The 13259-nt window shown below is 40.3% G+C and overlaps 3 protein-coding genes across 3 annotated transcripts; all 3 read left to right on the plus strand.

Annotated features, from left to right (window-relative positions):
* Positions 1–15: 15 nt before the first annotated feature.
* Positions 16–4063, plus strand: tlr7 (toll-like receptor 7). Its single transcript, XM_067603687.1, has 2 exons — positions 16–146; positions 458–4063. The coding sequence occupies exons 1-2, from the start codon at positions 132–134 to the stop codon at positions 3608–3610; spliced, it is 3168 nt and encodes a 1055-aa protein (XP_067459788.1). The 5' UTR covers positions 16–131; the 3' UTR covers positions 3611–4063.
* On the plus strand, positions 3626–8668 carry LOC137192763 (toll-like receptor 8). Its single transcript, XM_067603688.1, has 2 exons — positions 3626–4196; positions 5367–8668. Exons 1-2 carry the CDS (start codon positions 4194–4196, stop codon positions 8445–8447), a joined length of 3084 nt encoding a protein of 1027 aa, XP_067459789.1. The 5' UTR covers positions 3626–4193; the 3' UTR covers positions 8448–8668.
* Positions 8669–9595: 927 nt separating this feature from the next.
* Positions 9596–10753, plus strand: tmsb4x (thymosin beta 4 X-linked). Its single transcript, XM_067603692.1, has 3 exons — positions 9596–9753; positions 10460–10572; positions 10650–10753. The coding sequence occupies exons 2-3, from the start codon at positions 10473–10475 to the stop codon at positions 10676–10678; spliced, it is 129 nt and encodes a 42-aa protein (XP_067459793.1). The 5' UTR covers positions 9596–9753; positions 10460–10472; the 3' UTR covers positions 10679–10753.
* The last annotated feature ends 2506 nt before the right edge of the window (positions 10754–13259 follow it).

Genomic DNA, 13259 nt, shown 5'->3' on the forward strand with positions numbered 1-13259 from the left:
ACCTGTTACTTTCATCTCATCACCAAATGCAACACCTTCGAACTGATACAACGTTAGATTGCTTTCAGTGCTCGATCCAACTTGACAACAGAAAACACAGCCGGACTTCTTTTCAATCTCTCACGTGAACAATGTTCTTCCACCTGGTGAGTGTCATTTATGTTCGTTCATATACTGTACAGTATTACTTATATACTGTATCGATTTCATAAGTGGTGGAACAGCAGGTTGGCTTTAGTCAGAAGTGATGTAATCTTCATGGAGAAATGGAAAATGAAACGCTACCTCCCCCAGTTCCTAGTTGTGTTATGAAATCCTGCGAAAGCCATGCATTGCTCAAAATGTTTTTTAGCATGTGATTCTCAATACTGAATGTCCTGTTGAATGCTTGCTATGTGTATTATGTATGTTTCCTCCTGCACACATTTCTCAGAGAGCTGCTTGTTTTTCTGTGCAGATGCATGTGGTACTGCTAGGCCTGTGGTGTTGTCCCTTCATATCAACGGCTAACATTTCGTACCCAAAAACTCTGCCATGTGACGTTAGTGAGGCCAACAACGGGAGCGTGGTGAAGGTGGACTGCACGGAAAGGAGCCTCAAAGATGTCCCTCGTGGCATCCCAAGAGATACCACCAATCTGACGCTCACCATCAACCATATTCCTAAATTAAACTCCACCTCCTTTCATGGTCTGGAGAACCTGACTGAGATTGACATGAGATGCAACTGTGTGCCCATCAAAATTGGCCCCAAGGACCGCATGTGCAAAAAGAGTGTGACAATAGAGGAAAATACCTTTACCAGCCTGAGGAATCTACGAGCACTGTATTTAGATGGAAACCAGCTCTACGAGATACCTAAAGGGCTGCCATCAAATCTGATGCTGCTTAGCTTGGAAGTGAATCACATTTATAAAATTTTAAAAGCAAACCTCTCCAACATCAGAAATGTTGAGATGCTTTACCTCGGTCAAAATTGTTATTATCGTAACCCATGCAATGAGTCCTACGCTATAGAGGATGGTGCATTCTCACAGCTTAATAATTTAACTTTGTTATCTCTTAAGTCAAATAACTTATCCTTTATTCCACATCAGCTACCCACAAGTCTGAAGGAGCTGTATCTCTACAATAATAACATTGAAAAGGTCACCGAGAAGGATTTCAAAAACTTAACTAACTTAGAGATTCTAGATATCAGCGGAAACTGTCCTCGGTGTTACAATGCCCCTTTCCCATGCAAGCCATGCCCAAATAATTTGCCATTACAAATCAGCAAGACAGCTTTTAAAATGTTGACAAAACTAAAGACGTTGCGCCTGCACAGTAACTCTCTAACACAGGTGCCGTCTGAATGGTTTACCAGCACAACAGAGCTGAGAGTACTTGACCTATCATCAAACTTTTTAGCAAGAGAGATAGGAGTCACCACCTTCCCAAAATTCCTGGGCAAACTGGAAGAACTGGACCTTTCATTTAACTATGAGCTTCAGAGATACCCTCAAACACTGAGACTGAGCTGCAGTTTTTCCTCCCTAGTATCCCTTAAAATTCTCAGATTAAAGGGCTTTGTGTTTCAGCAACTAAAAGCAGAGAGCATTGCTCCTTTAAAACCTTTACAAAACTTGGAAGTTTTAGATTTGGGCACAAACTTCATCAAAATGACAAACCTTAGCATCCTAATGGAATTGAAAAGCTTTAAAATAATATGTCTATCTGACAACAAAATATCTTCCCCCTCTGACGGGCAAGACACGGTTGGTTTCTCTGGAGGAGAGCCCTTGCTCTGGTCTCCCATGTCGGCAGCAACTCAGTACCAAAATAAAGAAGTGAGAGAGATTCATTACTTCAGATATGATGAATATGCTCGCAGCTGCAAATACAAAGATAAAGAACTTGGAGTTGTTACATCCTTTGTCAACAAAGAATGCAGTCAGTTTGGCAAAACCCTGGATGTAAGCAGGAACAACATTTTCTTCTTGCATTCGAGATTTTTAAATCTTAGAGAGCTGAGATGCCTTAATCTGTCTGGAAATGCAATGAGCCAAAGTCTGAATGGCTCTGAATTTACCTATCTGACTAATTTACAATATCTAGACTTCTCATCAAATCGCCTTGACCTGCTCTACCCCACTGCATTTCAAGAACTGAAAAATCTGGTCATCTTAGATATAAGTAACAACAACCACTATTTTGAATCCGAGGGCCTGACTCACATGCTTAATTTCACTAGAAATTTAAAAAATCTCAAGGTACTGCTTATGAACCACAACAAGATCTCGACCTCCACTAACACAGAGATGGAGAGTCAATCTTTGGAGAGGCTGGAATTCAGAGATAACCGGTTAGATATATTGTGGAGAGATGGTGACACCAGATATTTCAATTATTTCAAGAAACTGCTTAATCTGACTGTCCTCGATATCTCACATAACAACCTCAATTTTATTCAAGATGAAGTAATCAGTGGTCTACCAGACAAGCTGTCTGACCTCTACATCAAAAACAACAAACTAAATTCAGAATCCTTTCCTTGGCAGAAACTGCAACTTCTACGTTCTTTGCAAGTCTTAGATCTTAGTGGAAACAACTTAATTGCTGTTCCGCGCATGCTGTCAAGCTGTACCAAATCTCTCAAGAAGCTCATTTTACATAAAAACAAAATCCTAAAACTCACGCCAGATTTTCTCAAGGATGCCCACAACTTAAAATACTTGGATCTTAGTTTTAATCGCATAGAGCACATTGAAAAATCGAGCTTTCCAGATGATGTTGTTAATCAGATGGATATGCTGCTTTTGCACAACAATAGATTCCTGTGCACGTGCAATGCCACTTGGTTTGTCACATGGCTCAACAGGACCACCGTGACCATCCCCAGACTGGCCACAGACGTCACCTGTGCTGATCCAGGGGCACAAAGAGGTCATCCAGTGATCTCAGTGGACCTGCTGGCCTGCCAGCACAGCTACTTGTCAATCATCCTCTACACCCTAATGACTTCCCTCATCCTCAGCTTCCTCACCCTGTCCATCTCCAGCCATCTCTTCCTGTGGGACGTCTGGTACATCTATCACTTCTGCCGGGCCAAGCTCAAGGGCTATAGCCGCCTGCAGTCCCAGAGTGAAGTCTACGATGCCTTTGTGATATACGACACACAAGATCCTGCAGTGTCAGAGTGGGTGATGAAGGAAATGTGCGTCCACCTGGAGGACCGTGGAGACCGTCTCCTGACACTGTGTCTGGAGGAACGAGACTGGATCCCCGGGTGTCCCCTGATCGACAACCTCTCCCAGAGCATCCATAGGAGCAAGAGGACAGTGTTCGTTCTCACCAACAAATATATTAAAAGTGGGAATTTCAAGACAGCTTTCTACATGGCCCACCAAAGGCTGATGGATGAAAAAAATGATGTCATCATATTGATCTTCTTGGAGAAAGTGCCTTGCAATTCAAAGTACCTGAGATTAAGGAAAAGACTGTATAAAAGGTCTCTCCTGGAGTGGCCAACAAATCCTCAAGCCCAGCCATACTTCTGGTTCACACTGAGAAGTGTATTAGCAACCGAAAGCCACAAACAATACAACAATCTCTTCAAAGAGACGCTGTAATGCCATTTATTGGTGACAGTGTAATACTTGGTTCCCTCTTAAATTGTAGATTCTTCTGAATGTATTTCTGTAAATGCATTACCATGTTTAAATATCTCACCCTTTACGAGTAAGATTATGAAAATGATTGTGATATTAATGACTAATTGTGTGCTTTTTTAAAAATTCCCTGTTCACCCTTCCCCATCAGAGGACTGACACAGAGGATTTTAATATTAATTTTGTCATTTTGAGATGGCAGAGAAACTAACAACGTTTTATCAAAAAGGGAAATGAAACTCAATGTACTTCTTCAATTCACATGCTACTTCCCAGAACCTTGTTGCAGGAACCAGTCAGTTCGTTGTTTTAATGTGTGACTATAGTCACAGGGGTATTTTTAAGCATGTTATATATTGAAGATGAAGAACATTTAGAGTTTTAGTCCTGTAAGCTATACTGACTTGTGATTACTTGTGTGCACTGAAAAATGAAAACAGGCTTCGTTTTTACAAATAGCTCATCTTTAAAATTGAAAAGTGCCAGCACGTCACCTCTTGTCATTCAAGGATTATAAGGCATCAATATAGTAGCTGCATGCACAATGGTGAGTTTCATTGATTAAGTTTTCTCTGTACTTTTTGAAGCTTGGCTTTATGTATAGCAGGGAACAGATTTGTCTACAGAAAATGTGTTGAAATATTTTGATTTATCTTACTGATGAATGTTTTTAGAACACATCATCGTTAGTTTTTAGAAAATGTATGTTTCTGCATCATAATATTTAATTTTGCATAAAGATAATGCTTGTGCTAAGAACTCTATAGCACTAGATAATTAGGGATGCAACAATCCAATGCACGGCATTGGCTCTGATACTGACTGTGTTAAGTGAATCAGGTATTGGCCAGATGTGACCGATATCCTTTTTTTTTTTTTTTTGATAAAATTCAAATTCAATGTTTCAGCTATCAGTTGCAGTTCCTTCTGTCATTGCACACAACAGCAATCCATGGCACCAAGTTACCTTAATGAAGCACATAAATTTTAAATTCGGGATAAGAAATCACCAGTATCTGATTGGCAGATACTCTGAGTTGAGGTTTCGTAATAGGTATTGGCAGAGAAAAGTTAGGTGGGTGCATTCCTATAGATAATACATGGTCTAACTCTGTAAACATTTATTTTACTCTAAAGAGTGTTCACATACCTTCCACTGTTTTTCATTTTTAATAATGGAGTGTTCTACAGTAAATAACTGAAATAAATACATTAAAAGTTTAAACATGAATGTGTGGAAAATATTAACTCACATCTTCTTTGTTCTTTTAGAATTACCTTCCACTTTTAGAGAGCAACAGTTAATTCTTCTAATAGTTAGTTATTCTAATTATATATATATATATATATATATATATATATGTGTGTGTGTATTGAATTGAATTGAATATATTAGATTGAATTAATTCTGTCAGGCAGACAAGTGAAACATTGTTCAAACCCAAATCATATGTATATATATGAGTAAAATCATTTGAATACCTTACAGCTACTTATGGTGAAATAAAGGAGAAACTGAATGTTAAGAGTGTAACATGGAAAATACAAAGGGCAGTTATCCTAGTTGAGTGTCATTTAACTTACATACTACTGCCACCTGCTGGATACAGTTGATACCTTTCTGAAAATAAATTTTCCAAGCTTAATATAACACAAAATTTACGAAATCCTGTATTACAAGTTACTCCATTTGACTAATTGTATTGTTTATTTACAGGGTTTCACATGTTGGGTGCACTGGCTGCTGCTCTGTCTGTGTTGCCATTATGAGATCCAGCATGCTGCTTGTAAACCTGCATGGATGTCACGGAAGTTCCCTTGTGATGTCACAGCCTACAATACCTCAAAGATCGTATTTGACTGTAAAGGCCGTCGTCTGCATAGGGTACCTTATGGGATAACCAGTAATGCTACAGAGCTCAACTTATCAGAAAATGGCATCAAAAATATTTCAGTTAATGCATTTTCTAATCTCATGAATCTCACTTTTCTCAATCTCGCCTGGGCAAACAAGAACAAAGGAATGACCATTGATGCGGATGCTTTCAAAAATCTGACAAAACTGCGTGAACTGAGATTGAGTGGCAATTGTCTGAGAGAAGTTCCTCGCAATCTCCCTCTCACTTTGGAAGTCCTTGAACTAAACAATAACAAGATTATGTTGGATAACATGAGCCTTGCCGGCTTAACAAACGTGACAAAACTATGGTTATCCAAAAACTGCTACAGCTGGAATCCCTGTGGGAAATCTGTCAGTATTGTAGAAGACAGTTTTGCAGTTATGACCAAATTGCAGGCTCTGGACTTGTCCTTCAACAACTTAACCCGAGTTCCCAAAGGATTACCCCACTCATTACACATGATAAAGCTGGGTTCTAACCAAATACAGTACATATCTGAAGATGATTTCCGTGGGCTACATGATTTAAAAGCCCTAAAAATACAAGGGAACTGTCCAAGATGTCAAAATGCTCCATATCCCTGTGTTCCCTGCCCAAACATTTCTCTTAGTATCCATCCTAATGCATTTCATGATCTAACACAGCTTGAGATACTGCACCTGGGAGGAAACTCACTGACCTACCTGAATGCCTCCTGGTTTGAGAGCCTGAGCTGCCTTAAACAATTGTTCCTCTCATTTAACTTCTTACAAAAACCAATAACTGAGGAGGCGACATTTCTAAAATACCTTCCCAGGCTAGAAAAAATTGATCTCTCTTTTAACTATGCACTCAAGATATACCCTCAAACATTAAATCTTTCTCAAGAATTTTCAAATCTAAAGTCGCTTAGAACTTTGCATCTGGAGGGTTTGGTCTTTAAGCAAATTGGACCAGGAACACTCAGACCTTTGTACAAGCTCAAAAATCTGTCTGCGCTCAATCTGGGGACTAATTTCATTTTTATGTCTGACTCCACCATATTCAGCCAATTCTCCAACCTGAAAATGATATACCTAGCAGAAAACAGGCTGTATCCCACTCCGTCGACAAGACCCCCACCTCCAAGTGACGGATACAATCAGAGGCCGGACCATTCTGTTCCACCACTCTTAAAACCCCATCCAAAAGACTTTTCTTATGAGATATCACGCAGTCTCATCAAGAAAGAGTGTTTTGACTCTGGACGGGTGCTAATTCTCAGTTCAAATAATCTGTTCTTCATTTCTCCAGAGCAGTTTTATGGTTATGGAAACATTGCATGTCTCAACCTCTCGGGAAATGGATTTTCAGCAGCACTTAATGGAACAGAATTCTCCTCACTGCCTAATCTGACATACCTGGACCTGTCGTACAATAAGATTGATCTAGCCTACGACCACGCCTTCAACGAACTAAAGAAACTGCAAGTGCTAGACCTCAGTCACAATCCTCATTACTTTAAGGCGTACGGGATAACAAATAATTTAAATTTTTTAAAAAACCTGCCTGTTCTGAGAGTGCTGAATATGAGCCACAACTCCATTTCCACATTATCGACAAAAGAAATGCACAGCAGATCATTAGCAGAACTTCAGTTTGAAAATAATAACCTTGGGACTCTTTGGAAAGAAAGGGATGGCTCATATAAAGCACTTTTCGCTAATCTTACCAATTTGACAATTTTAGATATATCCCGCAACAACATTGTAAAGATTCCAGAAAATGTTTACGAATTTTTGCCACGTAACCTCACATTACTTCGCATAAGTCATAACTCTCTTACTGATTTTAAATGGGACAAACTGGAGGGTTTCTGTCAACTTCAAATTTTAGATCTGAGCTTCAATGCTTTATCTAACGTGACAGGTATGAACTCAAACGCCACGCACACTTTGACTTTCCTCGACCTGAGTCATAATCAAATTTTCCACTTGGACGATGGCTTTTTAAATGGTGCGAAAAGCCTTCAGACACTTAGCCTTAGCTACAACAAACTGACTGTCATAAATCAATCCACCTTCCAGCCAGGACCTGAGAGTCACATTCAAACTTTGCTTTTGTGGAGAAACCCATTTCAATGTACCTGTGATTCATTAGATTTCATTCTGTGGATTGAAAACAGCGATGTAAAGATCCCGAGACTGACCACTGATGTAGCATGTGTCACACCAGAAAACAAGAGGGGTCTAGCACTGATATACTTTGACATCAACCAGTGTGTAAATGACAGTCAGGCATTCTTGATCTACATTCTCACAAGTTCCTTCATTATTGTTTTCATGTCTGTGGCAACAGTTGCTCATTTATTTTACTGGGATGCTTCTTATGTCCTACATTATGTGAAAGCTAAACTGAAGGGATACAGTCCCGCAGACTCACCAGACAGTGCTTATGATGTGTTTGTGACTTATGACACCAGAGACACACATGTGTCTGAGTGGGTGATGAGGAATCTGCGGGTGAAACTGGAAGAGGAAGGAGAGAAGCATCTTCCTCTGTGTCTGGAGGAGAGGGATTGGCCTCCCGGAGTCCCGCTGGTAGACAACCTCACTCAGAGCATCCGCTACAGTCGTAAGACCCTGTTTGTCTTAACGGAGGGCTACGTTAAGACTGGAGTTTTCAAGTTGGCAATGTATCTGGCCCATCAAAGACTGCTTGATGAAAATGTGGATGTGATCGTGCTGCTGATGCTGGAGCCTGTGCTGCAGCACTCTCACTTCCTGCGCCTAAGGAGGAGATTGTGTGGGAAAAGCATTGTGGAGTGGCCAAGAACAGCAGCCGCAGAGCCCTGGTTTTGGCAAAACCTGAGAAATGTTGTTAGAGTAGACAATCAGGTGATATACAACAAGACCTACTCAAAGTACTTCAACAGGTGAAGCAGGATAAAGATCAATGACAACTGTGTGGGAATAATTTATAACTTGAGCTTGTTTTGAATGTTCTATTTCAACATTGATCTTTCTCTGCCTGGGACTCAATGGAAGACAACTAAAGACATTATTTCATAATTTTTGCTGATACAGTTACAATGATGAATCTTTGGTAATTTGTGTGTCAATATTACAGTACATAAATAAAATCTGTGCCATTTTCTTGATGTAAATGTTTCAGTCTGTGTCCATTTAACCTAGAAAATATGTTTAAGGCCACTAGTTAAACTAAAGAAGGGGCCATTTACCTTATAGGAAGAAAATACACAGCATGATCCTTCATTTCAAGTGTTTGCTGAAGAAGAATTTAAAAAAAACTGTCAAGATTTACAGACCAAAACTCTCAGAAATGATGTAAATCCTGAAACCACACTGGAATAATATATACCCCTACGGCAGTGGTTTTCAACCTGGGGTCCAGGGAGCCCCAGGGGTCCCTGAGCAGTTCTAGAGTCCCCAGAAAAATGGGGAATATTTTAATTTCACTATTATTTAATTGACTGGAATTTAGCCCAGTGTGAATATGTGTAAGAATGACTATTCTGTTCATAGGTTTCACATTCTTCACTGTTAATCTGCCAATCTACAGTATAGACAGTTATGGAATAAATAAATCTGATCAAATGGGGATCCCTAAGACTACGTTTTATCAAATACGGGTCCGCGGCTGAATATGTGTCAGTTTGGGGGGTCCTTGACACCAAAAAGGTTGAGAACTACTGCCCTACACTTTCCCGTTGCATTACGCCCTGGTTATTGCTTCATATGCCCGCATGGTGTCAGCACCGATAGATTTCTAATGGTTCACAGAGTGCAAATTAATCCTGAAACCAACTGTCTCACTCATTAATCAGTCAGAGCGATATTTTGCTCGCTTTTTGGCATGAGCAAACACACTGAAAAGCTGCGATGATAAACACGGCTTCCAGTAAAGAGGAGAAAATGAGTAAGACTCACTCACCTGATATGATGCAGCGGGTCGTAAACGCAGTTATTTTTTGCTCAAATCAAATGAATAGGTTTTGCAAACATTGCAATATGGTTAAGGTAAATCCAGTGTTTTGTTTTTCATATTTTTATGACTCCTAAAGCAGAAACATATTTGTAGAAAACAGGATTTAGGAACACTGGACGTGACGTCAGAGGATTATTTGCATACTGCGCAGTATTTATTGTCAGCTCGAGCCTGTGTACATCACTCTGCTCCTCCACAGCCCGACGTGTGTCCTGAATCTTCTCTGAGTAAATCCTGGTGAGTGTATTTTCATGGCTATTTGACTGAGTACATGTATTTTTTTAGCCTTCTGTTATTTTAGCGTTTGTGTTGACTGTTGTAGTCACGGTTTACGAGTTTATTACGTTCCCTCTCGTCGTTTCACAATGTCCTGGCTCATTAAACGATGTCCATGATATGTCAGTTATACCCAGAAAATGCGGAATGTCTGACCTAATTAAAAAAATGTTACAAGAAAAGATGAAATGCTTTACGAAGGGCGTAACGTGACATTGTTGCGTTGTCTATGAAGCCAAACAAACACTACATGCTGTGTCAGTTAAGTAGATAATATATTTGTCTCGACATGTTTAACCTAAAGATGCAGCTATATTTGCCCTACCTTTTTTCAGAGTCGTAGGTTTATTGTTCATAGGGGGTTTGCCATGGTTGAAGGCAGTCTGCACGTCTAAATTGCTTCAAAGGGCGGTGGTCCCTCAGCTGCACATGCTCTCTGACTGACACAAAGCTTTTCTCAAATCACAAATGCACACGCGCTGTATCTGTATTTTATTAGTGCATATATTTCATTATTGGTCTCAGCCCAAGTTTGTCATTTTGCATAGTAAAACAGATTATATAAATGATTATCAAGCTGCTAATTCATCCGTCTTAATTAGCTGCCTGCATGTTCAGGTGTGTTCTGACTGAAGCATAATTACTAAGGTTTCTTGGCTGTTTTTAGAGCCTCTGGAAACATGGCTGACAAACCAGACATCACAGAAGTCACAACCTTCGACAAGACCAAGCTGAAGAAGACGGAGACTCAAGAGAAAAACACGTTGCCAACCAAAGAAAGTAGGTGTTCCTGCGAATGAGATGAGAATATTTATTGTTCAAAGTGCTGAAATGTTAAGTAAATCTTTCTTTTGCAGCCATTGAACAGGAGAAGTCGACATCATGAAGACCAGGCCTCCTGCACACCATACATTCCACAAGCCTTGCCTTTTTTTTTTTTTTTTTTTTTTTTTTTTTCTTCCTGTTCAAACATGAATTCAAGTTGCAGTAATTGACAAAACAATGGCTGTACAGCCACCACTTGATCACTCGCTATACACCCCTTTTGTACAGTAAAGAATGGTTTGACGTCAGCATGGGTTCCTGGTCATCTGTTGCTGTGGAGTTGAAGAGCAGACGTACCATGAAACAACTTGAAGGACCTTCACTCTGACTTGTTGCCCTACTCTGGCCACTTGTGAATGCTCACAAAGCAAGCTGTGTTTCTTTTGTAAATCTGGAATGCACAAGTTTGTTAAATATGCAAAATAAAAAAAATGTAAATTGTCAATGTGTCTTTGGCTTTACATTGTAGGATTGGGTATTTAGCACATCTTGTGCCCCACCCACCCTGGGCATTAGGAACCACTTGAGAATAAAATCTCACTCTAACAGCTTGAGAGCACTTAAGTGTTGCTTCTTGCACATATAGTTACAAACTGACCCAAAAAGCACTAGGCTTCACAACTAAAGCTTGAACAACTGCTGTTAACAATGCGTCCACAGCCAAAAGCTGGAGGTTTAGCACTGGATGTTGAATTTGAAAATGTAATCTGGATTGAAATTTAAAGGGAAATGTGACTTTTCCAATTGAACTATACATCAATGCACATTCAGAATGTAGAAGACTTGCCAAAGAAACAATCCTTCAGATTAGAAAGTGTTTTGTAGAAATATGCTGATTCTCTGTCAATATCTAAGTGAATATCAAACACATCAACATCCTGGAAAGAGTATAGCTGAACAAATTCTTGAAACTTCAAGACTTAATGCTTTGTTTAACTTTGATTCCTGAGGCAAACTTCATTAGTCTAATGCTTATAGGAGGGTGGGGGGAGCTTTCCCACCCCACCCTCATTTAAAGTTCAACCAGTCTTGTGTATTACACTCAAATTTCTTTGCAGCTGTTCCAGGTCCATGTTCAGCCCAGCCCTGAGCAGGAACACAACTTGTCCCTCCCCACTCTGCCTCCAACTGTAGCTACAGCAGCTTCCCACTGCAAGGCTGCTTTAGACGTAATTCAGAGAATCTCCCCTGCCTGCCAAGACAGGTCACATCGAATGAATCTCAGGTATAGGATTAGGGTGGAGTAGTGTGTGTGTGTCTCAGTTTCAGTCATACTGTGTCAGATAAATGGATCAACTGATTGACTTGATGTCTAGTTAGATTAGAATCAGCAGCTGCAACGTGCAGTATCGCTATAAAATAAACGCAGTGACCATATAAGGCAGGTTATAAAAGCATGAATAGAAAAGATAGCGCTGAATTGAGAATTGTCCCCTGATGCCCTGATCACACAGGCTGTACCTGATCTTTTTGTTGAGGCTGACTGTAGCAAGCTGCCCTAAGGCCATGTGTGCTCATATAAAAGTCAGAAGCACTATAGCTTGAACTATCAGGTGACATTGCGGATTCACGAGTTCAGCTTCTGTTTTCCCAAGAGGTTTTTGCTGCGAAGCTTAATAAAACAAAACTCTGACAGGAAAAAATATTGCTAAATGTTACACACTTATAAGATGGATCAGTATGCAAACAGCTATCAACAGGAAGACATGATTGAACACAGAATGGCAGCAAAAGTGCCTATTCAGGATTGTGATCAGTATAGTGAATTGAGTCTGAGCATGCTTTAAGATAAACAAAAGCCTTGGCCTTGTTCACCTCTTTTAATGCGCACACAACACCGAGGAGGCTGCTCTATTTGGAGGCTGTCACAGAAAGACAAACTAACTATTGAATGAAGAAAAAAAGAGAACCTGCTCTACCTCATTCTGCTGCTCAGGGACGACAGCTGTATCTCATGTGGGGTGAGAAAGAGAGAGAGGGAGCGAGATTACGTAACTGCAATGTGTCTATAGACCATAGCAGCTGTGCTGTAACAACAACAATAGGATCTGCTGAGGGATTGGCACAAGTTCACATTCATCCTCTTTCCCATGTGGCTGCATTTAACCTCATTTTTAGTATGGGAAAAATGGGGACATGTTTGTTTATTTTCATTTGGTATTTTTAGGATGCACCAAAAGGCCACATAATCTACACACAGCTGTGATGCCAGCGCCCCCCAAGTCCTCTACCATCCTTACGTGCAGTCTGGCCACACAACAGCTCCTCAGTGTCCTATAACAATGTGTGCTTTTGGGAGCACATTAGCCACACTTTGTTGAACTGCCCAAATCTAGCCGCAGACAGAATAATCCTGACAACCTTACAATGTGAAGGCATCTCAAGGGTTACCTCATCTCTACTGATGTTGCTTGTATGGGTTTACCCACTCAAGAACTGATGACCATCCATGAAAAGGGATGCAAATGACGCCGAAATGACACTAAGGGTTGATTGTGGTGAACTTGGCTTGAGGCACTAAGAGGCCATCTGCCAGTGTTGTGACGGGCACCCTCTGGACGGGCTGTGTCTTGGGCTGACTGCTGCCCACTATGAAGAACACAGATGCCTCTGAGACTGCCTATGACTACATACATAATGTG

This window comes from Thunnus thynnus, chromosome 11 (genome assembly GCF_963924715.1).
Source record: "Thunnus thynnus chromosome 11, fThuThy2.1, whole genome shotgun sequence".
NCBI classification, from domain to species: Eukaryota; Metazoa; Chordata; class Actinopteri; order Scombriformes; family Scombridae; genus Thunnus; species Thunnus thynnus.